The 25,679-nt window shown below is 41.9% G+C and overlaps 1 protein-coding gene across 1 annotated transcript in view; it reads left to right on the top strand.

Moving 5' to 3' along the window:
• Nucleotides 1-3,815: 3,815 nt before the first annotated feature.
• ABLIM2 (actin binding LIM protein family member 2) overlaps nucleotides 3,816-25,679 on the top strand; it is a 131,285-nt gene continuing 109,421 nt past the window's right edge. The window contains exon 1 of the mRNA XM_082281610.1: nucleotides 3,816-3,940. Coding sequence (XP_082137736.1) covers nucleotides 3,925-3,940 — 16 coding nt within the window. The 5' untranslated portion in view covers nucleotides 3,816-3,924. The remainder of the gene's footprint in view (nucleotides 3,941-25,679) is intronic.

Below are 25,679 nucleotides of genomic sequence, written 5' to 3'. Positions count from 1 at the left end.
TCAGGTCAGGTTCTTAATCTTCTGTGACACAAAAGAATTTCTATTTTTGAATTAATAGGAAAATCATATATTTCTGTAAATTTATAGAACGTTTTTGAAGGATAACTTGTCATTTAAAACATAAACACTTCAAAATATGTTACTATAAATTGCAAGATTTCTTTTGTCTTCTGGAAGATAAAATGGCTGTGAAAAGACAGCAGCTTAGAGTGAAAATCAGCCTATCAAGTAGATTTCAGGCTAAAAAGTAAAAATTACCGAAGATTCTTAGGAGCTTAAACTCAATTTTCAGGACTATACAGTAGAACTTAATGGCATGAAATACAGAGCTGCACAGTAAGATTTACAAAAGCAGGTCTAATTTATGCGATTTTTTCTGAATTTTTTTTTCCGTGAGATATCTATTTAGGACATTTTCAGAAGGGTTTTAACAACTAATAGCACAGCTGGCACAAACTAAATGTTCTTTTAATTTTCACTCCAAGTTGCTATTTGACCTGAAAATCTTGTGATACTGTGGCAGCTTTGAACATGAAGCCAAGGAAAAACTTCACCAATTTAAGCAGCTGCTTGGATTTGTAGTCTTCTATAGTCTGGGTTAGCATGTAAATCACTTCTGGCAACTGGATGGATGATGGTTTTTTTCACAATTTTTTGTTTTTGTTTGTTTGTTTGTTGTTGTTTTTTGGGTTTTGGTTGGTTTTGTTTGTTTGTTTGTTTGGGTTGTTTTGGTTTGGTTTTTTTTGATGATACAAAGGTTCTGCTTCATTCCCAGTGCAGAAGTTCCAGTTCCTCTCCCTCTTGCTGGACCCTCCATCATTGAGACACTGACCCCTCTCATATGGCAATGACCTAAAAAACTTTGCAGACAAATAATCAAATAAAAGTAATAATTTCATTGTCCTGGTTTAAGCTCCTCCTCCTCCAAAAAAAGTATCAATGCTCTTAAAAGAATTCAGGATGACACTGAGGATGTGAAGGAAGAAACAGGACCATCAGGTTTGCCAAGTGCCAGTTCAATTCCCAGTAATGACAGAAGTGGTGCAAAGTGCTGACAGGTCAAAGGCTGACTTTTCAGCCTTCTTTGCAGTAGCTGGACAAGCTGGTTGCTTTCAAAAATTAAAATCAAGAGATGACTGCCCACTAGCCTGAGATTGGTAACAAGAGACTGAATATTACAGTGTCCCAAAGAGTGTAAGTGCCCATTATCAGGATGGACCATTGTCCTGAAAGATTTATTTCCTCTGTGACACTGGGTGCTCAGTTTAAATTGTTTAGGATAAGCCTTCTTGCCAACTCTTTCTGGATGGTTTCACTTTGACCGTGAAGCCAACAATTCCCCCACACTTTTGCTATCAACCTTTTAAAGGCCAGCTTCTCAGAGATAGAGACGATGTCTTTCTGGAGAGCAAGGATAACATCAAATCCAGAAGAATTCAGAATAAACTCTGGCAAATACTTTTGCCATAGACCACTCATGCACTGAACTGTGACATCTTCCCAAGTAATGCTTGTGTCATCTGTGTCATCCATGATACTGAACTATCTTCAAAAGCCATTGAGGCAGGGCTTTTCCTGGATAAGCTTGAAGAAGACCTTTTTTTGACAGTAGACCTTTAAAGTGGTGATTACTCCCTGGTTCATTGGTTGGAGTAATGGAGTCTTACCAGTAGCAGACTATGACTTTTCCATTGGGTCATGGGAGCTCTTAATCTAGCTTGGGGCAGGTGGCATTACCCTAAACAAGGAGAATTTGGAAGTCCATGGCCTGTTACTCACAGTGCTCCCAAAGATCTGGCACCACGTAGGTACTTTGAGCATTTGTGTAGTTACCTGGACCTTTCAGTTGTCTCTATGACTTGTAGGAAAAACTTCCAAAAACCTCTTGTGGCCCTGGGGTTCTCACTGCTTTTCATGAATTATGATATGCTTTGGCATGAATTCTCCTTTCGCACTGCCACCCAGCAAAAGGGTCAAACTGTCTTTCAGCAGCCTTCAAGCCCAAGGCAGTTTCCTCTTCATTACCTCCGATATGGATTGTACACCCACCATGTTCAAGACAAAAGCTCTGTCTAATTTAGCTCTTAAAGAAACACTTATGTGTAACCACAGGGTTACTAACATCACTCAGAGATTGCCTTGAACTCATGATGATTATTATATGCAAAGGCACTTCATGATTAAAGCCAAAATTGATGATCAAACAAGAAAACTCCAGAACAAATTACAGAAAGTGATAGATAGCAGCATGGTGCTGAAGTTACGAGTCACCCATTTTAAGGAATGACTAACTAGAGTAGGAGTGAAGGGTGGAATCTGATAGAGCAGTGTAAATTCATAAGTGACACAGAGAAAGTGAACAGGGAATTATGTTTGCTATCTCTTTTACTACAAGAATGAGCAGGTATCAAGTAAAATAGCAAACAGCGGGTTTAAAACAACAGCAGATAGTTCTTCACACCAGACAGTTCGGCTGTGAAATTCCCTGCACAGGATGCTGTTGTTTTTTGAAGCGTGCATGGGTTCAAGCTACAACTGGGCAAGACAACACGAGAAAATCCACAGAAGACTCTTCAAAACAAGGAACACACATCTGGTTCAGGAAATCCCCTCTGCAGATACCCACTGATGGTGGCTGTCAGGAATGGGATACTTGTTTGTCTCGTCTGATCCTGTGGCTGCTTGGATTGCAGGTCCACATTCTTCCCGATGGCAGTGATTATGTCCAGGGGCTCCCCATTCACATCAGACAAATGACATAAGAGCCATAAGGTACCGCTACACTTACACAGGGCCAAGGACCATGATTCCCTATCAAATTGTGACATGTAAGCACTGCTACAGAGCTCATCTCACGTCAGTTTCAGGTGTAGGTTGGGAAAGCTGTGTAGGTTTTATGCTTACAATTACTAATTAGGTTATAACTTTTAGACAACTGTCAGTGGAACAGAGAGTAATCAGCAGACTGATATTAATACAAAGCAAGTCTTCACACCTCTATTTCCTCACACTGTTACTGCAACCCGAAGCTGCCCTGAGCCCAGTCTGAAATGAGCATCAGAGCAGCTGTGCAGTACAGCACGCTTATGCAACGACACTGGCTGCTTTTCCATTTGTTAAAATAGATGTTTGTTTTTTGTAAAAAAATTAATTCTCACAGAAATAAAACAGATTTCCAAATGGATGAAATACTGAATAAATCGGTATTTAATAAACAAATGGCTTTAATAATAATTGTGTGCCCTTGTACTTCCAAATCCAAAGGACCCAAGTGAAAGTTCACCTGATCCAGAAAGCACTGCTTTCCTCTCCTGAACGCCCAGACTGGCTGCCAACACCTTCCGTGCAGTGCTGCAGCGGTGCCTGGAGCCTGGGCTGGGCTGAGGACCAGCGCAAGCATCCTCATCCTCACTGCCCGGGCGCTTCGGGGCCGTGCCGGAGCACCTGTGCACCTCACTGCTTTGCTCAGGCATCACACGAGCCGAGCTCAAGTGGGACAGGAAAATGCAGAGGGGGATCTCACCCGCAGGGCGAGGCAGGCCGGACGGAGCGGTGGCGGCCGGCAGGTGGGAGCGGGCTGCGGCTCCAGCGAGACCTGGGGGGAAGTTTCCGCGGGGCGGGGGATGCTGCAGCAGCTCTGCCCGCAGAGGCGGCGGGGCCGGAGCCACCCCCGGCCGCAGCAAGGCACGGAGGGGGATGTAGTCCGCGGGCGGCGGCGCGGGGCTGCCTACACTTCCCAAGGTGCTGCCGTGCCGAGCCGAGCCGAGCCGCGGCGGGACTGCGGGCGCCGGCACCTGGCGGCGGGGGCGGAGCGCGGCCCCGCTGCGCGGCGGCGGGCGGGGATGGAGCCGCCTGCGCGGGCGCGGTGACGGGCGGCGGCGGCGGCGGCGGCGGCGGGAGCGGGAGCGGCCCCTCCTGTGCGCCATGAGCACCGGCACAGGTAGGCGGGAGGGGGGGCGGCCGAGACCCCCGGTGCTGCGGGAGGGACATTCGCCGCTGCCCCGCTCGGGCGGCGAGGCACGGCACGGCACGGGCAGCGGCAGCCGGATAAAATTTGCTTACCTAAAACCACCCGAAAATACGAGAATCTGGGTGTGCGCCTGTCGCGGGGGGAGCTGCCGCAGCCTCGGGCGCTGTCGGGCGGGAGGGGCTGCGGATCCGCCGCGGTGCGGGCGGCGGGACCCTGCGCGGGGACTCCGGCGGAGCCGCCCCCTCCCCGGGCGTCCCCCGCAGCCCCGGCCGGAGCCCAGCTGGACGGGCTGAGCGGGCGCGGAGGGGCCGCCGTGTGTCCATCCTCCCGCTGGTACCCTGCGGCTCGGGGGTCTCGCCGCGGCCCCGCGGCCGACGTGCGGTGAGGGTGGCATCAGCCCCTGCCCGCCCAGCATCCCGAGTGGGAGCACGCAGCTTTTCAGACGGTGATATTTGGGGTAAAAGCCCGGCCTTTTCTGCTGGCCGAGATGCTGTGGTGATAGAGAAGGTGGATATTGAGGATGTGCCACGGAGCCCAAGCTAGGATTGTCGCCCAGAGGAATCCAGTTGCCCAGGGCAATACAAAAGTAATTTATCCTGTAATACATGCAGGATTTGAGAACTGACTTGGAACTGTATTTTTCAGCGATTCAGCATTCATCTGCGTTGTGTGTCGGCGGGGGGTGGTTACTTCAGAGCACAGCTGATCGCAAAATATTACAGTCCTTAAGGCAAATGCAGGCTTGTGCACAGAGGAGAGGGGAGCCTTTGGGAGTTGGTTGTGTATTTCGTTTCTGAGGGTAACTGTGGCTGCTAAATATACTCCCTACCACAACAACAGGGAGAGGCTGAATAGCTACAATTATGTGAGGACTCTGTATGTCAACATGCTTAATCATACACATCCTCGCACCGAGCCAAGGGGGAGGGAGCCTGGTGCAAACAGAGAGGAGAACGAGCTCGTGGTTAGACACTGAGTGACCTGGGGTCAGGCACCTGCTGCAGATTTCAGCTGAAAACCTAGTCTGGCATTTCCTCATGTTTGTTGATGGCATAAGTGCTTTCATGTGTGCTGATTGTCCACGTTCTCACATGGTCCGTGAGTGAAACATGTACTGCCAGCATGCCGGTCCTCTCTGTGGAAGTGCCCAGGTTGAGGCAGGTGTGAGCAAAGTAAGCATGTGTTGCAGGGTGTTTAAACTACTCTAGAAATCCCAAGTCTGTTCCCTGTGTTTAAAGAGCATTGAGATTGTTAACAGGGATGGTAACATCTCCTTTGGCACTGATGACATGCCAGCACAGAATCCTTTCCTTGGTTGCCTGGCTATAATTTTGAACTGAAGAATATGAAGTACTGAAAAATGTTTAAATTCTGTCGTGATAGAACTGAGCTTGGTAGAGGAAATATTGAAGTCCAAATTTTTATCTCTGTAATATTTTAAATGTCAATTAAATAGATTCTAAAGTGATAAATCCAGTAGGAAAGTTGGTGCAGAGGAGACTTGACACAATTCTATTTCAGTAATTGCTCCAAACGTGTTGTAAATGAAATAGCAAAAATGAACAGTGCCAAGATAAAAATAACATCCTGCCAAAAAAGAGAGTGGAAAAAACCCCTGAGAGTTCTTAGGTCTCATTTGAAAGAATAACTGGCAGTTTTGGGAGTTTTGGTTTTAAGTATAGGGTTAGCTTTGATGTTTCCAGATTTTGATTTTGCATGTCTGTGTGGGCTATGTAAACAACTTGCAATCAATTCTCTTGATAAATTAAATGTGAGGAGCCCATATCTACTCAGTAAAATCAATGGGAATTTTCCATTAACATTGATGGGGCAAGTATTGTACAACAAATTCAATGCCACAGTTTGTCTAAAATCACTGTTCCCAAAAGATTTCCATCAAAATTACTATGGAGAGGCTTTAATTCAAAGTTTGCTGTTTACTGTAACTTTCTGGTTCTGCAAAAAAAAAAAAAAAAAAAAAATACAGGTGCAGTGGGCTGTTAAAATCAGCCCCACACAAGATTCAACAAATTGTCACATGGTTTGGTAATCTAAGAGAAATCCCCAATATTTCTTTTACTCTTGAGATGGAGCAAACCATTGCGGATCTGCCTTATTACTCCAGAAACTTTTGTTCAGTCTGTCCCCTCTTGCACCAAGGCAGTGAATGATTCACTGTCTGTATCACTGTGCTGTGACACTGCCTTGCCACTTTAACCGTAGGATTTGGCATTAGATATAGAAGGGCTTATATTTGGTAAACGTGATGTAGCTTGTAATAAATTAATAAAGGTAATATAATTTAAAGTGGTCAGTAGTACATGCATTGAACCATTGTTCTGATGAATGGACTGCAGACTCATGCTATAATTTTAAATCTAGAAAGCATATGATCATCTGGTATAGTAAGACACAGCTCAGATGCATTATTACATGTGTTGTAATTAGATTTTTCCACATATGATTTTCCTCAGCTGCCTCTTACATTCTTACCACTGATCTTGGCTGGAACTATTTCTAAGAAAGAGCCTATTCACTGCTTTTTGTACCTGGGAGAGTTACATGAAATGGTTGTGCTTTTAGGATACTAAAGGTAGTTCTAAGAGTTTATAATATGGTTTTCAGTCTAATAATTCAGTTCTTTGCCATCTTGAAATCATAGCAAGAACAGAGTAGGTTAAATATTCGAGACTGTGAAAATGAGGTTCTCCTCAATTCCCAGAAATAGGTTAACATGATGTCTACTATGTAAGTGCAAAAAGGGAATCACAGAGCTAATTACATACTGGATGAATTATCTTAGATTAGATTAAATTAAATGTCGTGACACAAATTCACACAGCTATTTAGTCTTTAAACTATTATATTAAAGAGACAATTTGATTGCATGGATCAGAGAACTGCTAATCGAGTGTCACAGCCCAAATGGAGCAGGAATGTGGTGGCTCTGGTTACAAAAGAGGTTACTCAGGTCGGTCACACAGGGTCCAGCTCTGCTTGCAGATGATTAATTCCTTTTCAAAGTTCCCATGCAAGTATGCTGATAAGAATCCTCCCTAGAGACAACAGTTATGGTTGTTTCCGACTGTACTTTATTTTATACTCAGTTACAGCATTTTACTTTCAGCCCTTCATTCTGAGCACTGGTAAAAGAGCATTGAATTACTAGATAGGAGCACCAGGAGGTCAGCTTGCTTTGGAGTTTGCCAGCTAATGAATGTGTTCACCTTATAAGATACAATCCTACACATTTCATCATTAAACAAAAGTAGAACTACTTCATTTCATTGTCATTTAAGCCCAGTTTCCCTGAAAAAATAAACAACAATATATATTTCCTGATGGTATTTTCTTCCTCTGAGGTTGAATTGCATAGACTCTCTTTAATTTCTTAGACTGTGAAAAACAGGAAGCTGTATCTTGGGATTCATTAAGGTTTTGGGGGATTCTTTATAGCTCTTAGGAAAACGGTTTCAGCTCAGTGTATCTATCTTTTAAATGGCAGCATGTTCCTGGGTGGTGGAGACATACAGCACAGTTAGGAGAGGATGAAATAGGTCACAAGAGATTCTCAGGTGATGTCACATCAGCTGGTAACTCCTGGCTGCAGGACATCCTGTCTCCTGTCTCCATCCTAGTGGCCTTCACATGCTGCCCAAGTGCTGCAGCACATCTCTGGAAAGGTGGTTAGTTCTGCTTAACAAAACCCAGATATTTGGCTTTCTGAGTGAGGTCTCCTTCTTGCTGACTTCCCTGTTTGCAGTGCAGCGCCTGCCCAGGTATCTGTTCACATCTGACTGCCATTGCAGTACAATGTACAGGTAGTATGCTTTCAGTTTTGCTTCTCAGGACATTAATGCTTATGTACTTAATCCCCAGTAATTATCTTTGACATAAAAACATAGAGGGCTAAGAAATGTGAAGAAAATTGACAAATAAAAGCATGGCTATTGAGGTAACTTTTCTCTCTCTTCTTCTATGCAATGGGCTGGCCAGCATTCAAGGAGAAGTGAAGAAATCCTGGTTTTAGTTTTGTCCAATATGACAAACAGTTCCTCCTCTACACTACACAAATTCAGGCTTCAGCAATGAAATGCCTCTTTCCTGAATACTGTTAATTGTAAGCTCACTGCTGCATTTTCCAGTCCTGTAGGGGTTTGCTGGTGCCATTAAGTCAGCTTTGGACCTTGGGTTCTCCAACCAAGCATCCAGCACTCAACGATAATGAATTAAACGTATTTGTGTTAAAAGGGCTTGTGCTGCATGGGGCTTTTAGAAGCAGTGCTCTGGAGGGGCCAGGATGAAAGGGGGGCTCAGCCAGCAGAGCTGAGTCTCTGCAAGCCCAGCATCTGATGGAGGGCAGCACATGGGCCTTGGAGATTACTGGACAATTTTCTGGCTTGCTCTCTGCATCCTTAAATATAACCTTAAGGCAAACATTTCTGAATTTAGATTATTCCCTGTGTCAAGATCCATTAGCAGCGTGTCAAGGTCCATAACTGTTACTGTCTGAAACGTTGGAATGGTTTTTTTCACAGCTTACTTGTTGATGCTTGTGCTCTGAAATCTAGATGGAGTATTGTTTTGCATGAAGCACAGTTATTTATTTTTCCATTTCAGACAAGAAATGTGAAATGAATAAAAACTTTGTTCAGTGAATATTTCTATCTGCTTTAGGAGCCATTTTTCCCCTTTTCTCTGTAAAATGAAATCCTTCTACTGACATTAGTCAAATTGATCATTAACTATATTTTGAAGATTCTCCTGGTTTTATAGGACAAGTTTCTTGATCTGTAGATGAAGGAAAACAAAGTCGAAAGGCAGGTGGCCATGAAAAACACACATTCCTGAATTGCAAGGGATCACTAGTGATGTTTTGAAAATACTTCGATGTTTTTAATTACAGGGGTGGTTTTTTGCTACTCAGAAACTGTTATTTTTAGGTTTAAGTAATGCTGTCACTGTAAAACAGTAACAGATTGCAGTTGCTCCTCATGGTGGATATGAAGAACTAGTGTGTAATCTTGGTTGTTGCTGCATAGTAGCTGCTCACGAATACACCATCCAGTTCCTTGGGAAGTTTTCAAGTACCCCTTCTGTCAGTTCATTTCTAGCATGAGGCACTATGATACTTCAGAGGAAGATGAAATATGATTCTTCCGTTTCATTTTTGCGAAGTTCATCTGATCTTCAGTGGGAAAAAAAACCATCCCTCACCTGTACTGGTTTATGGAGTGAAATAGCTGGATGCACCATGCAGAAGGGGAGCACTAAGCATACAGTAGTTGTGTTCCTTCAAGTCTATTTCAGGCAGTGGCAAAGTAAGATTGCATTGCTCCGATACTGCTTGTATGGTAAAATTCATGGTGAAGTAAGAGTTAAAGTTTGATGCATATCATATGAAGAACAAGCCACAGAACCTGTTCTGCTTAAGTGTCAGGCAAGAGCTCTTGTCACTTTAAAAAATAGGTCATATACTTCCTTCTCCTCCTAAGTATATGACTTAGAGATTATATGACATAGAGTATATGACTTAGGATAAAGGGAATTTCAGAAGTGATTCACAAGGCTTTCAGAAGTTTACTAGTTGATGTCTAAATATATACTGAGATCTTCTCTGCTGAGCAACTCTGAGTGGGACTGAATGAATAGGCAGCCTTGTATGCAGGGATTCATTTGGAGAGTTCTTGATCAGAGACCAGTTTGTTTTTTTCTTGACTTATTTTTACCTCTGTCAAGAGAGCTTATTGAGGTACATTTATAAATCCCAGATTGCTGTAAATTTTGCAGTTTAAAATCATGTGAATGCTCTAGAAGTAATGAAAAATACTTTGAGAGTTTCCTTTTTGTTTTTGTCTCAGTTACCTTCATTTGCTTTGCTCTGTTTAAAAGTTCTTTCCCTCTTTTTTCCTGTTGGTGTTCTTGGTATTGCAAACTCAGCTGGGACCTGCAAGTCAAACAAGTTTTTCTGTTCTTTACCTTGTGAGAGCCCACTGTGGATTTTTGATTGAGTTCAGCTGGGAAGTTTGGCTTCATGGAGTCTTGTAGCGTTTGCTGTGGTCCTTCCTTTGGCTTTGCAATGCCAGCAGCATGAAGGCAATCGCTTGGTTACAGTTTTAGATGCAACACAGATAGAGAGGATATAATCTTTAAGGTCACATATAATTGTGCACTGATACCAAAGGAAACCATAGAAATGGCTGTGTTGCCATTATTACCCTTGATGAGAGGAAGATAGGAATGGAAAAGGGTTTGCAGCCAAGTGCCTTAGCCGGGACACAAGGCAGTCGGGAACAGCTGGGGCTGCGTCTGTCTGTACCGCGAGTGTCTGGCAGTGGCTCCGGCACCTCACCCCTGTGACTACTCGCACATATGCTCTCTGTTCTGCTGTGTGTTAACCTGGCTGCAAGTCAGGCTCAAGGAGTGCCAATTGCAGGGTTTCTGCCTGTGCTGTGAGCCTCGGTTTGCTTGGCAGCTCCTGCCCTGCTCAGACTAAACACAGCCCCGTGTTCTCCCACTGGCTTTGGGCAGTGACAAAGCATTCCTGGGTGCAGGTGATGGGTAAGTAGTGGTGATAGGGGAGGAGAGTTGTTTTGCACTGACCTTTCCATGACTCATAGTTTAACTCAGGTGTGATGTTCCCAACCCACTTGGTCAACAGAGTGCACCTACCAGGATTCATGCAGTGAGCATGATGGGGGAAGCTGCTGCACGCTTCTCTTGAGAGTGTGGCATGCAGGCAGAGGGGATGGAGAGGTCTGCTCTTGCTCCACCTGGGAATTGAATTGTGTTTTTCAACCCCTCGATGGGGGGGTAAAGTGGAGATGGAGCCAAGCTCCTCTCACAAAGGCATAGAAAAAGGGCAAGAAGCAACACTCAGAAGGGGTAGCAGGAGAAGTTCATGCTGGTTTTAAAGAAAAGTGAAATCCCAGTGAAAGAGCTTGAACCAAGGAGGGTAGCAGAGGGGCTGTGAAATCTCCAGCCTCTGAGATTTTCAAAATTTAATAGGCCAGGTTGCTCCAGCATTTGCCAAACTGAAGATTGACCTGCAGTCAGCTGGATCTCTGGGCATCTGGTCCAAAGTTTTCTGTGGGTATTTGAAACGGTCCTTAACTGTGACTGCAGAGTATCTGCTGTGCTGCTACAGAGATCTACTGGCAAATTAATCTTAAATGTTTTGTGTGGCCGTTTACCAACCAGTCTTCCTGGGCATGTTTTGATGGCTCATTCCTGTCTTGGAAAATTGGAGGAAAACTAGTGTCAGCTGCATGTATGAACATTGGTAAGCTTTCTCTGTGGAGAAACTGGGTTTATGTATCACGAATCTGTTGGACAATTGCCTGAAGAGGCAGACGTGTCCTGTGGGTTACGTATGTGCAGCTGCAAAGCCCCTCCTCAAATGGGACAGAGATTTTGGTGTGAAAATCTGACTCCTCCACTGCTGAGACTTTGAGAAGCTCTACGTATCATCACCCATGGGTGAAATCACTGTGAACTGCTGTGTTTTTTTAATAGCTTTGAAACCAGGACATTTATTTATGTGCCTTTGTACAGAATTAGGTGCAAACATTTTAGCATCTTTGTTCTAATAGCCACAGGTTTTCATGGTACCAAGCTAAGGTAACAAGCATCTCGCAGATTGCCTTAATGTGTTGTCAGGGAGAGCATAGCCAAAGCTTTTCTAGCATCTTCTTTAAGGCTTCTGTGTGTATCAGCCATGAGACCTTTCGTGATTCTAAAACACGATAGATTGTGTTTCAATTTGCTGACATACTGTCATGATTTCAGATCATTACACTGTACTAGCTGGGATTGAATGCCTGTGTGGCCCAGTAGCATGTTTCCAGCTGTGCCCTTTGTCCTGACCTGGGAACTAACAGTGACAGTGGCATGTGTCCATCTTGGTCTTGTGTGTTTTTCAAGATGGTACTAAGGGATCATCACCTCAGTTGATGAATTTTACCTTTTTTTTGGTAGTGTGGCCTAAATTTTGTTGAATGCAGGAAGCCAGCTTAACAAAGTTCTGTTTCTATCTTAATAGAGCTTCATGACTTAAGAGAGCTACCCAATGACATTGCTGTTGATTTGATTGTCTATGTTATTAATAGGATTTGACCTAAGAATAAAGCCTAGCTTGTGCTGAGAACCCTTAACTTCTGTTACTTGTAAACTTGGGGTTAAATCATCTTTCTGGACTGAAGTCTGATGGTACATTTTCAGAAAAACTGCCGAAGCGATAGGCATGTTTTGCCTTTCTGTCCATAGGTCTAGAATTCTAACTTGTGATATGCCGGAGTTTTTTTCCACGGTCAAAGCTGACTTTTGATGGGAACGACTCAGGCTGTGTCCTGTGAAGTTTATGAGATTGGCGGTACAGGAGTGCTGCCAGCTCTGAGGAAATGCTCGGCTGAGCTTTCTGTGTCTTGTCTCTGAAGCACATAAGGTCTACATAGATCTAGAAGCATGCCATAGTCATGCCTATTTTAGAAAGCAGCAAACAGCACGAGCTGCAAATTTAAGTTGGCAGAAGAAGCCTGGCTGTTAAGTTAAAGCTGTCAGAAACTGCCACAGTGTTGGTTGGATACTTGATTTACCTGTCCTGCTAAGAATTAGAAAGATGAAGCTTCTCAGAGCCTTTCTAAATACAAGGGTAATTAATATTTTTGGAAACATAAAGAAATCCTGTATATTGGAGGCAGACCTGGCTTCCATCCTAGTAATTTTACTATAGTACGTGTGCTTTGTAGATCAGTAATTATGTATTTATTAGAATGATGGATGCTTTCAGTATAGCTGTTTGCACTGTGGGCATCAAAAAGCACAAATATTTCAGCTCTGAATTTCATCTTTAATTCTAGTTACTTGTGTAAACTATTTTTGAGACACTGCCTAAGTTATGGGTCAAATTCAGTTATTAAACCATCCTGGTTTAATAACCATTCAGTTATTAAATCCTCTCCTTCTCTGTGTAAATGGTTGATTTCACTCATATATCCCAATACTGAGTAGTTTGCAAAAGCAAAGTGTCTTCTTTCAAGACAATAAAAGGTATTGAACCTATCACTTCTCCTGATAGTTCATTTCAGTGCTTGTTACACTGCGTGCTTAGAAAATGCTGTACTACTTTATGTTTTTGTAATTAAAAAATAGTTTGGGTTTTTTTCCCTTGTTGAATGTGTTTTCCCTAAGTGAACCTGTGAACCTTTTTTAAGGAGTTGCACATGCATTGTTGCTTAGAGAGACCTTAGCAGTGGGTAAACAACAAACCTTGACATTTTAAAGGAAGATTCCTACCCTTAGCTTGCCTTGTGGCTCCGTGCTGTGGATCTGGAAGGCAGATCATGTCTCTTGTGCTGGAAGGCAAAGGACTGAAGTTTAGATAGCCCCTCTGAATTTTCTAGGGAAATCATTGTGACTGTGCTGTGCAAAAAATATATTATGTGGACATTATTTCCATTGCATTGATATTATGGTAGCATGAAGCATTAACAATTACCAAAGAACCTAGATTGGTCACAGGCTACCTGGCATTTCACCTTGGCAGCTCTGTGTAGCACTGGCGCAGTGGGGAGGGAGCGCTTTGGGTGGGCAGTAGGAGCTGCACATCCACAAAAGTCATTGTACTGACCCATAAACAAGTCACCCTACGTGTTCCACTCCTTCCTGTCTCGAGGCTGCTTCCAGCATGGCCCTTGAATCTCACTGTCAGTGTTAAGATCTCTTTTTATCAATGTATTTCAACTTTTTGTTGCATACTTCTGTGTAAGCATCCTAAAATGCTATAGCTTAAAGAAAGCATTAATGCAATAAATGATTGGAAAACCTTTAAATACAAATAAAGTAATTATTACGATAATTGCTGTTATATTAATATTCCCTGTATTTTTTCTGACTGCAGTTTATATTGTTTGCAAAATATTGAGAGGAGATCCTGTCCCTGGCTTTGTGCCATAGATAAACAGTTGTACTATTTTTAATTACAAACTAAAAGATAAAATCTTATGTTTAGGAAAATTTTGCCATATTTTGCAGGAACCCCTTCCTTTTTTGGCAGGACGTATCACATTTATGTTCTCTGATGTCAGGGCTTCTTTTTGGTAGAATTTCATTACAGTACTCTTGGTGCTGCATATTTTTGTAAATATATTTAGCTTTCTAATAGTATTTTTGGTCAATTGACTACAAAGCTCTCACAAGAGAATGGGATTTGCTTGTGCACACAGAACTGAGAAGAGATTTGTGACTTGTGTTGGGTAGGATTAGTAAGGTGAAGAAGAATCTGAAATACCAAAGTCTGAATTGAATGTTCCTTCTGTTCGGTCACTCTGACTTTACACGTGTAAGACTTAATACATTTTGGCTTATTTTTGGCATTGGCACGAGTGGCTGATGTTTGTCTGCAGATGTAAGAAAGGAAAATTAAAGGTTAATTTGTTCGCCATCTTCCCCTAAGTTTTGAAAATAATATCTGGTCCTTAGCTTATCCAGCTCAAGGAGGGAGGGAGGGAAGAGTTGGGCTTTCAAAACCAACTGCAACAAAGCCAGTTTTCCACTGCTAACTCCATGTCCCTGACAGCCTGAATATTCCTGCCCTTGATTTTTGTTTCCCTCTGGATCATATCCATGAGGAGATTTCATTTCAAAAAGAAACCACGATTGCAACTGATGTCACCCATCAGATAAAACGGCACATGTAAAATACTTAAAAAAAAAAAAAAATCCCTAGAACCTAACCCTGGAAATGTTTGGGGTTTTTTTATTTTTTTTTTTTTTTTTACGTGGTGGGAAAAGGCAGCATGTGCTGGCACCCAGGCTGGGAGCATGCAGCCCCACCAAGGAATCTGTGCAGCCCACAGTGACGCCTGTCGCAGCAGACCCCTGCCAGCAGCTGTCACTGTCACTTGCCAGTTCTTTAAAGCTCTTTAAAGGTGGCATAACGTGGCAAAGAGATAACGTGCAGCTTTTTCCTCTAGAGGCAGGCTTAAGTTAATATTTCCCCAAAGGCCAGGGTTACAGATAAGTGCAGCATAGTGGAAAAGCTCTGGGTTTCTCTCTGCTCACCCATCTCCCTTTCCCAGCTGGGTAGGGAGGCTGGGGTTTCAAGCAACTTTCCAATTTTTCAATTTGTGCAGCTTTCATCAGTTACATAGATTCAATAGGTAATTTACAAAATATTTATGATCCATTCCAGGTCACACAGATAGAACGTGTCAGCTTTTGTATCCCCCAGTGATACAAAAGCTGAGTTGTTGGGGTGAAGATCACTTCAGTTCTGAGGGCTGATACTGAGTCAAGCTTCTTTACTGAGTACGTTTGTCTAGATAAAGGGAACCAGCTCCTAGCCACACATGGCACTCCTCTTTAAAAGACATTGAAACAACCAAGTCCATCTTAAAAAAACCTGACCCGAGTGCACCGTGCTGATTGTATCCCGTTGCTCTCTGTTTGGATGCATCAGATTCCTGTGTTCATTTCTTTGCCAGCAGGTTTTGATCGTTTCATCATTCCAGAAGAGTGTCACTGCTGGTATAATTTGATTGTTGGGGGAAGAGCATATGCCTAATGAGATCTATTCCAAGGAGAGTTGGAGCAGACAGGCCACGTAGGGGGTGTCTGCTGGGCACCAGCACAGGGTGGTTATGAAGAACTGTGTTGCTGAACACACTCCTTCCAGCTTTTTTGTTGTTAGAAGCCTTTTGATGCCATTTGGCCTTTGTTCCAGAGGTGGCTTGCAGTGGGTTGTGCCTGCACCTGTTGTGCAATGGGCCATTGCAGTCTCAGTGAGGAGTGGCTGTTTGCCCACCATCAAGTCAGATGAACCTGCTGTAAAGCAAAACACAGACAGGTATTTCTTTGCAGGAATTCCTCAATATCATGAAACATCATCCTTTAACCGGGTTTACAAGCACAGAAGCATGTTTCAGAAGCTGTGTTTTTAAAAGTGCACTCCAAAATTTTGATTTTATGTTTCAGTTTAAGAAGTTCATGAGGGTTATTTGCAGAACTGCTGACATGAGCCCACTGGTGAAGCAGCAGCCAGCCCTGCAGTCCCTGTAGGAAAGGCCTGTCACAGTACAATGCCTTACCCAGATCATCAGGGTAAGGCACTGGCAAATTGAATGTGTCTTATGTGTGCCCAGAGTCTCAAGAAACCAGAAGTGCTAATGCAAGGGATGCTAACTTATCAAAGGGCTGCAGCTACGAGCAAGAGGATTAATTTTACTAATACATGCTTAGAGTTCGTCAGGCTAATAAGGCTCTGCAACATCTCTTGTGAATCCACAGAAAGGTTTAGTGGATGAAGTTCAGACTTCGTATTGCTCCTTCAGCTGGAAATGTGCAGCGTTCATCTTTACAGCTTGGAATTCCTCATTTGTAGAGCTCATCATAACGTTGTAAAAATTATTCTAAAATTGATTCTATAAAAGTTTTTGAGATGAATAATCTTCAGGTTCAAGACTAGCTGTACTGTCATGTGTAATCCCATTGCAGCATAAGGAACTATGTATTCATATAAGAAATAAAAGTTCATTCCGTAGTTATTAAAACCTGCTCTTACCTTAGAATTGGAATTTTGAAGAATATTTTTTGAAAAAGTTTGATTCAAATAAGACTATTTAGATTTCAGATTTCTTTTCAATACTATTACTCAGAGACCCATTCCAAATATAGCTTTGGTCAGCTTTCTTATGTAGACACAGACATTAAACTGTTATTCCTTGAAGGTAAATCCCCAGAGCCCCTTCATTTATGAAGTATTGTGCTACAAATTGTTAACGGAATACATTATACTGGAAGTTTTATCTGCATCTGTCTTATGTAATTTAATGCAAATAAATTGTAGATAAATATGCTAGGACGTTAAATGTTTATTTGTGATAATAGTTCTGTTTATTCAGCTTGAGGAAACTGGAGGTAAAGTTAAGAGTACTATTAAAAGGAAGCAAGAAAACAGGTTTTAATTATGATTTAAAGTAAAATAAGCAAATAAGTCTAAAATAAACTGCTTAAAGATTGTGGTAGGTTGCTGCAGTGGTACATTAACATACTAAACTATTTTGAGTGTGACACATTTTCCACATCAGAATTAAACAAATAGCAGCTTAATACATTAAGTCATTTCAGTGACATCTGCTTTGTCAGTTGCCTACAGGCTGGAAAATGAAGCATTATGGAAAAAGATACACAGATGGATCCAGTGGCTCAGGATTTGCTCCAAGTGGTGGAGGGCTTGGGGCCAGTTCTGGGTCCCTTGGTACCAGCCATATTGGTGAGATGCTTTTGGCCCCTGCCTTGGTTTGGCACAAGATGCTCAGCTGTGGGCATTGTCACCACTGTCCTATTTCCCACACCACAGCAGTAAAATCGGTGAGTGGAACAAGGAGGCCATTTCTGTTGTTTCCAAGAGGAATATCACTTGCTGTGGAAGTATTTTTTTCCTTTTTTTTTTTCCTGAATATTTTTTCCATTCCTTGGGGCTACACTGGTGAGTGGAACTACCCTGTCAGCTCTTCCCAACACTCTGGGAAGGTCTCTTCAGACCAAAACTCATGTGATTGGTGTTCTTTCTCCAAAGCAAGGTGTTTTAGTGTATCTCTAGCACTTTAAATAAATAAATAAATACCTTTTATATAAAAAAAATACTATAATATCATCATTTTACAAGCAGAAGCCAACACCTTATGTGTATGACTGAGATCTATAAATTAGGCCATGTATGTACACAAGAACATTAAGGGGAAAATCACAAGCAGTGGCATCCATAATCCTAAATTGGAACAGAAATTGGAGCCTCTTTTTTACCATTTGCATTTTGTTTATGTTGTTCATACTGGAAAGGGATGAGAAGACTTTCTAGAATGTTAAAAACTTTTAGCCTTTTTCTGAAACTATGACAACTAGAATCAAATTAATATAATAAAAAAACCTAAAGAACAGATTGCTGCACAGTCACATATCTCTGAGGGATGGTACTTAATTTAAAACAACAAGTATTTCAAGGCTGTGATAGGACTTTGAGGCTTAACAATACTTCTTATATTTCAGTCAAAACTCCCAGAGCTCCCATATGGAAGAGTCAGCCAAAATTCACAGTGCAGCCAGATTAGCAGTGTTAATCACATTGCCCGTTCTTTCAATTGCAAGGAACCTGGGCAGGGTGTAGAGGCTGGAAACTGGATACCTGTGCAGTAATACCTGTGATCCCGAGGATATATTGTTAGGTGGGATTGGTATTTACTGTCTCAACAAAATCTCTGCTTCTAAGGCAAGTTGCAATGTCAAATGTGTAACTTAGCAAGCCGCCTTGGTTTCTTTGTACGTTTGGTGTGTGCATAGATTTAAAAACAGTATGGCTTCTCTATTTCTGCTGTGGATTTTTGGTGGTGGGATCACCAAGGTCACTGTATCTCATATTTGGTTTGTAGGGTCAATCCTTGGGTCAGGCTGCTGCAAATCTACATATTTGTTGTGACTGATAACACTGTGGGACAATAAATTAATTATGACATTTATATCTAAAAAAAAAGGCATTCATTCAGCCATTTAAAGATAAGTATAATATTAGCTTCTATTCTTTTAGACTCCAATGGTCTAAAGCTACATGTTCAGATGAGAAATGTTGACACCCCCCTAAGGGCATCCCCAGTTCCTTTACGGCAGATCCAGACAGAAGAGTTTTGCTTTGTTACTTAGGATATATGATACTATGATGGAAGGTGGCTGTGTAAAACAACCTGGATGGGTAAGATGCTGTGAGTTAAACGTGTTCAGCACCTTTGAGCTGGGCCAGCTTTCGAAGGATGCAAAATATGGGTTTGGAAGGTTAATTTTAATCACCCTGCTTTAAATGGTGTGTCCTCACTCACCTGTGATGGTGTTCGTGTTAGAGAGGGATTTTACAGAGATCTGTTTTGCTGTCATGCCAGGGTCCTGGTGCTGGGAAGAAGTGGAACTGGTCTGTGGACAGGCTGCCTGGATGGGCAGAGGCTGGATGTACGAGGAGAGTCTGCAGGAGCCAGGCTCCTTTGGGAGGCTGAGGGAGAACATCAATGTCTTCATGTCCCACTGCAGGGTTGGAGAGAGGATGGACCCAGGCTCTGTGCAGAGGTGTGTGACAAAAGGACAGGAGTCAACCCCGTGTCAGCTTGCAACATGGCAAATTCTGATTAGGTATAAGAGGAAACAAAATTCCCAAGAAGATTGTAAAGCACTGGAGCAGGGAAAGTGGCAGCCTTACATACTTGGAGGTTTGATATTTGGATGGGATGAGGCCCTGGGCAACCTGATCTAGTGGGATCTGTGCTGAGGAGGAGGCTGGCATAAATGACTTCCAGAGGTGCCTTCCAACCTAAATTATTCTAGTTCTAAATATAGCGTGTGGGAGTGCTAAACTTGACTTCGGCATGATTAAAATTACATTTAAAGCTAAAGCAGGACAGCAAGACAATGCTTCTGGGACTCTTGTGCAGCACTTCCAAAAACACAGGTGCACGTACATTGCCAGTGGAAGCTCAGTTATTCTGAAGCAGTGTTATACCAGAGAGTTACTCGGTGATTTTAAAACCATAGCTATGTCTCGGAGTGTGTGTGGTGCTTACATGTGCCTTGTAAGAGGTCAGATTTATTTCTACGGGTCATAAACTGAACAGCTGAATAGATTCGAGGCTCCTAACTCCCATTCTGTGACAGATAATTGAAAGATCTAATCTCTTGTACAGCTGACCTGAGAATAAATTTCTAATAGCCTGTGGATTTGCTGCACAGCAGAGTATACATCTTCTCATTTATAATTTCATATGTTGTTACTACAGCTAGGCAAACTTTGCGATAGTGTCTTGATTTAAAGTTGAATCTTGGGACCTTTATTTTCTTTTTGACGGAATGTAAAATGTATAAGGAATTCCTAGATAGGAGAGGTGGAATCTTAGTAGTATAAAACTGTCTCTAAAATGACAGCAAAACATACTGAGGAAAAGGAGCTTTTATTTAAAGATAGAGCAATTTCAAGTTTTAAAAAGCAGACTTTATTTTTTTACATTTTCAAATTATGTCCATACCTAATCATACAACAAATAAAAGGATTTATATTTGCCAAAGTTGAGGTTTAGTATATAAGTATTAAGGCTTTTGAGTATGTCTGAGTGTGTTTGAAAGGTTTTGAATCAGTGCTTTAAATAAAATTAATTAAATCTTACTGTGTGAGTAGAATAATAAACTTTAAAGTGATTGTTATAATTCTACCTTTGTACAAATGTAGTCTCACTGGTTGAAAAGAGAGCATACAAAATGAATGGAAAGGTCCATCTCAGTAGGTTTCCAGGTGATGATAATGAGTTTATTTTCTGTCTTTTCCCAGTTTCTGGTAATTGCTAGCAGACCAAATAGGGCAGTGGGAAATCTGTCAGTCTGGAGCATCTTTGGGGACCTATGTTATAGAGCAGAGATGCTCTGTGCTGTAGAGTGTCCATCTCTATGCTGTAGAGTTGGACACTTAGGCTGCCTGTCTAGAGGACAAAGAGAGAACTTCCAGCAATTTTCCTTTACTGGTGCTAAGTGGAACTCACAACTGTAATTGACCTAATCAATTTGTAAATAAGTGTTGATTACATCTGTATGGATATAACCACCCTAGCAGACCGTCAGCAATGGGGCTGAAGGCGGGAATTAGGTGGCAGATTTGACCTGCAGCTGGAAAGAAAGTTAAATGGAGGTTTAAAAGAAGCAAATTGTGAAGTGCAGCAGAAAATAATCTTGAACTAGAGGTGCAGGGATTCTGCTGCTTTCTCAGGAGCCATGCTGAATGGCCTAGTATTAGTGGTGTATTTCTAAATCAAGATAATATTATTGCTGTGTGTATAGGAAAAACTCCATGACACTATCTTGGCAAAAGAATATTTATCAAAAAAAATCCTATATTTTTAGATAGTAATTGTAAAATGGCACAGTATTACTCTTTTTTTTTTTTTTTTTCAAATGGTTAACTAGCCTTTGGGGCACTTTTTATTATTTTGGTGAAGGAGAAGAACTGACAACAAATGCAGGTATTCCTTGCAAAATTACATTTTCTCAAGAAAATAACATGAAGAAGGGCCTATTTTGTGTGATAGCAGGGCCCAAGAACAGGTAGACGTCTCCTGCTGTTTCTCCACCCTAGAGAACCTGTTGTTGTTCTCTTACTATTGAAAATAGTAGTTGGTGGGGTTTGCCTTTCCCCTGGTCCTTTTCTTTCCTCAGTACCACATCTGTGTTGGCCAGCAATTCCCAGGTATTTGTATGCAGGGCTTTTGTATTGTTTTACAAATCTTCCCCTAGAGAGGCAGCTTTGTTATTTTTTCTTTGTTTTTCACTTAGTCTGTAAAGTTTTTATATGAGTCTACATTAAAAATACAGTTTGCACATTTATTTAATATTTGGTTATTTCCTGAACTTGTGTAATCAGCATCTGGAAGTAAGAGTTTGTAACATTGTGAAACTACTCAGAAAGAGAATTCTTCTTCCAGTGCCTAATTTTAAAGGTGAGAGATTAAAGATGTTTCATTTTTATTATGCAATAGCACACGTTGTTAGTTTTTGCCCAAGAGAAATGCTTAAACCATTAAATATTTTGTCTCTGCTTTGAATAAAATATATTTGCACATTGTTCCATATACAGTGTTCTCACTGAGTGATTTTGTTTGGGAATTAGTAACTCTTCTGATGAAATTTGCATTGCTATTGGCAGTAGCATTTCAGGAAACTCTAGCAAACAATCGAAGGCTGAAGTTTTACCTGGTCTCTGTATAAAGCTCATGTTTGCACAGAGGGAAGAACTGAAAGCTTGTTCCTTTGAAGATTACAGCTGCCACTGGAGAAAATGCCATGTTAGTCTTACTCATAGTGCTGTGAAAATAAGAAGGTGCCCAAAAGCATTGTTGTTGTGAACTCAGTGGTACAATGCAAGGCAGTTAAACCTGTCTGCCCTGGGCTCTAGTGGGGTGTCTGACAGGGAACCTGTGGCATGAAGGGGGTCATCAAGCTTGTATGGCTTGGAGCATGAGTGGAAGTCATTGTTCTGTGCCAGACTGAAATTCAAACCAGAGTTTTAAACTCTGTTTCGGCTCAGTGTTGGAAGAGGGACTAAAATTGAGATAGCAGAATTTCTAATGCTTAGTGATACATAAAATCCTACTAATAGAATCACTTAAAAGAGTTGGGACTGATTTGTGATTGACAGTATGAAAAATGTTGTTAGAATGACTGAGTCTGGAAGGTAGGTCAAATCAAGGATTTCTGCAAGTCATGGTGGCCAATTCAGAGTTTGCTGCTTTTGACACCTAAGGTGTCATTGGCTGAGCGAGCTAGTTGGTTGTCAGTAGAGAGAAGCACTTCCACAAGATCTCATTTTGCACAGCCCCAGTGATAGTTGTAGCTAAAATTATTACAGAGTAAGGATTGGATTACATTAAGGAATTGTTCCTAGTTTTCTGCTTTTTTAACACACTAGCTTTTACTATGTCCTTTTCTAGCTCTTATGTAAGAAACTGTATTGCTGAGATAATTCAATTGCATCATACAATTTTTCATACCTTGAGGACCCCATCAGTCTTTTCATGGAGTTGCATATCATGCTTTGAATATGAAATTAATACTCACTGCTTCCAGCTCCATCAGTTTAACTTTATTAGACTATGTTTTTCTTGGGTACCTTGCTCAGTGCTACAATCACATCTGTGTTTTAAGAGAGTACCTAGAAAAGCAAAATAACTTTTTAAATTTCAGGCCTGTTCCTACAGAAACACTATTAAAATGAAAAAGTTTTAAGGTCCAGATAATGACAGTGCTTAGCAGTGCAGAAAAACAAGTTATACAGGAGAGAATGTTGATTTCATTCATTACAAAGCAGAATTGTCCTTCTTTAATTCAGTGAGAGCAGGGCTGTCACTCCAAATGATAGAGAAGTGGGATGTGATAGAAAGGGTATTTACCATCTGAGTCATCATTTACTTTAGGAGTATTTGCACTGGGAGGAGATTTATCTTTGTTTATATTCTGTTTTGGAAATAAACTCTGGAAACATGGTGTGGTAGCATGGATCACTTGTTTTTCCTGTGTGTTGCATTAAGCTAAAGTTGGGCTTCTCTTTAATTAAAACTGTTATTTTTCTGTGATGCTCTGGGAGCAGAGCAAAGCCAGACTGTGCTCTGGTGCTCCTTTGGTACATGGTGAGCAGTGGGGAAGGGTGAACAGAGCTCCCATGTGTTGCAGCCCTGGGAAATAGTAAGGGAGACTCCCTTTCTTCAGCAACATGGTGGAACGAACATGTGAAGAAACTGTGTGCCCAGGAGAAGGATTGAAGCTGGGGAAAGGAGACATTAAGGGGAATCAGGGAGAAGCATTTGTGGAAAAATAGAGCTAAATTAGGAATAAATGGACCTGGTTGCAAGTAGGTTGGCTATCGGGTATTGTCCTGATCTGGATGGGCCCAGCACTTCATGGCCATAGCCTGTCCTCTGTTCTTAAACTGTGTGTGCGTTTGGTGGGGCTCCATGTGCTTATTGGGCGCCTTGCTCGCTGTGTGTGGGACACATCCCTGCGCCCTATGGTCCCCCAGATTTGGCTATGCATAATTTATCCTGTTTCTATATAATGCCAGCTGGCCAAAGAGCAGCCATCGGTGCAAAGACCAAACCCATATGTAAGCGACCGTCTCACGTGGGGTAGTGGAAGGGAGCCTGAAGTGCTTAAGGAGGCAGGACTGTGAGTGCAAACAGCCTCAGAGCTGTGCATGAAGCAAGAAGGGGATGTGGTAGGATGTGTCGTGGCACGAGCTGGGTCCTTGAACAGCTGTGTCCGTGATGGCCCAGCAGCCCACGTCTCGCTTCGGCAGCATGTAGGTCAAGGGACAGCATCCTGCGTCATCGCCGTCTTAGTAGGTTGTTATTAAAGGCTCGAATTGGTAGGATTATTGGCAATTGGAGCAGCTTGCAGCCAGATGAAACTCCTGGTTTCCTTGCCCTTGGGAGGAGGAGGAGGAGGAGGAGTGACCTACATCTGCCCAGGGGGCTGCCAAGCTCCACTTTGCAGTGACTTGCTAGGCTTTTCTCTGTTAGGGACAGAGATAAAGGCTTCTCTTGAGACAGGGGAAAATAAAAGGTTCTTGGTGTTCGCCAGGCCTTGGCTTCAATTTTAGATTAATTGTATGTTTTGTGTAGAATGTAAGGAATTAACCAGGTTCAGTGGCTGGATGGGGAATAGTGGGCTTTAGGATCTCCTGACCACGCACTGTTCACTTGACATAGTAAAGATACTTTGTGTTTCAACCCACTTGAAATCAGGGGAGTGAGGTTAGTGTGGAATTTGGCATGGGATTTTTGTCTGTCCTTCACTGAATTGCATTTCTGTACATTACCTGGGAAAAATGCCGTGCAGTATCTTTCTTTTTATAAATAAGACATGATTTTATCAGATGATGTTGCTGCTTCCCCTTCTGTCTGTAAAACGTGAATATAAAGTTTCAGAACAAAATATTTAGTTTGAACTAAAACTCATTTGCTGTCTGAATAAGATGGTGGTTTGCAAATTAAGCAACTCAAAACTTGGTCAAAAAGCATGTTGTGTAGATATGTCAAAAATGTTCCTGTTGGTAATAGAACTGTTAGATGCAGAACTGTGCAAGAAGTAGCACTGTAGCTGAAGGCTCTTGGGTCATGTTTGTGTGAATATAACACATTTCTGCTATGAATGTGGTGTTGAAAGATAATTGATTGCAGAAATTGTGTAGCCTGAATGTGAAAAGGGAGGCAGCGTGCTGGTGTGCCTGATGGGGATGAAGCAGAATTAGATTTGTATGGGTGTAACTGAATCTAATAAGAAGTTTTTACACTTTGACAAATTCGGCAAAGATAACTAATTTTCACTGTGTGAGGTAGTGCAACTTTAGCACCAGAACTTCAGTAATATCAATATCTATATATATTTGAAGTAACTCTGATTGCAATAAAACAAGAGCTAATCCCTTTCTAATGCTAAATTAAGCAGAGCAAATAAAAGCAGTTCAGTTTTATACTTCAGAGTAATCATTTTAGACATTTTTATATGCTGTAGACTACAAGATAAAGAGGAAAGAGCCTTTGCAAAGGTCCTTAAATTATTATTTGTAATCCTTTTAGAAACATATTTCGTATAGCATTAGTGGCAAGTTAGTAGATTATATTAATTAATGATTGGGTGTGATATATTGTGGGTAGCAAAATGGACCATTGCTTTTTATATTATCTTGCTTTGGCTTTTGGTGTTGCTGTAACAAACAGGCATCACTGTTGTTATTATTACTCTGTTTGTACCAGGGAATGGAAAAACAAATGAGCCACGGAAATTCCTTATACACTGTTTTTCCCCAGTTGCAAACATTTGCTCATTTCCAAGCCAGGGAATGTGCTTGTTCCCCTCCCCCATGCGAGGACACAGATGGAGCAGATACCAGTGTGAAGAGTGATGCTGGGCAGGGGTGCAGCCAGCAAGTGCTACAGACCTGGGGGGAGGAAAGAGCACCACAATGACAGTTTCTGGTATTGGGTCATGGCTCTCCAAAAAAGAATACCCTGAAGATGAGGAATGGCAGGAGATGGCAGGAATATGGTTTGAGTAACTGATGGAGGTGCTAGAAGTGATCATCAGGCAGCCAGGGAGGTGCAGAACAGTAACAAATAGAGAGTCCAGTGATTTTTTT

This window comes from Coloeus monedula (assembly GCF_965178545.1).
Source record: "Coloeus monedula genome assembly, chromosome: 5".
NCBI lineage: Eukaryota > Metazoa > Chordata > Aves > Passeriformes > Corvidae > Coloeus > Coloeus monedula.
The sequence above is the reverse complement of the archived record's forward strand: the minus strand, read 5'-3'. Positions and strand labels throughout refer to the sequence as shown.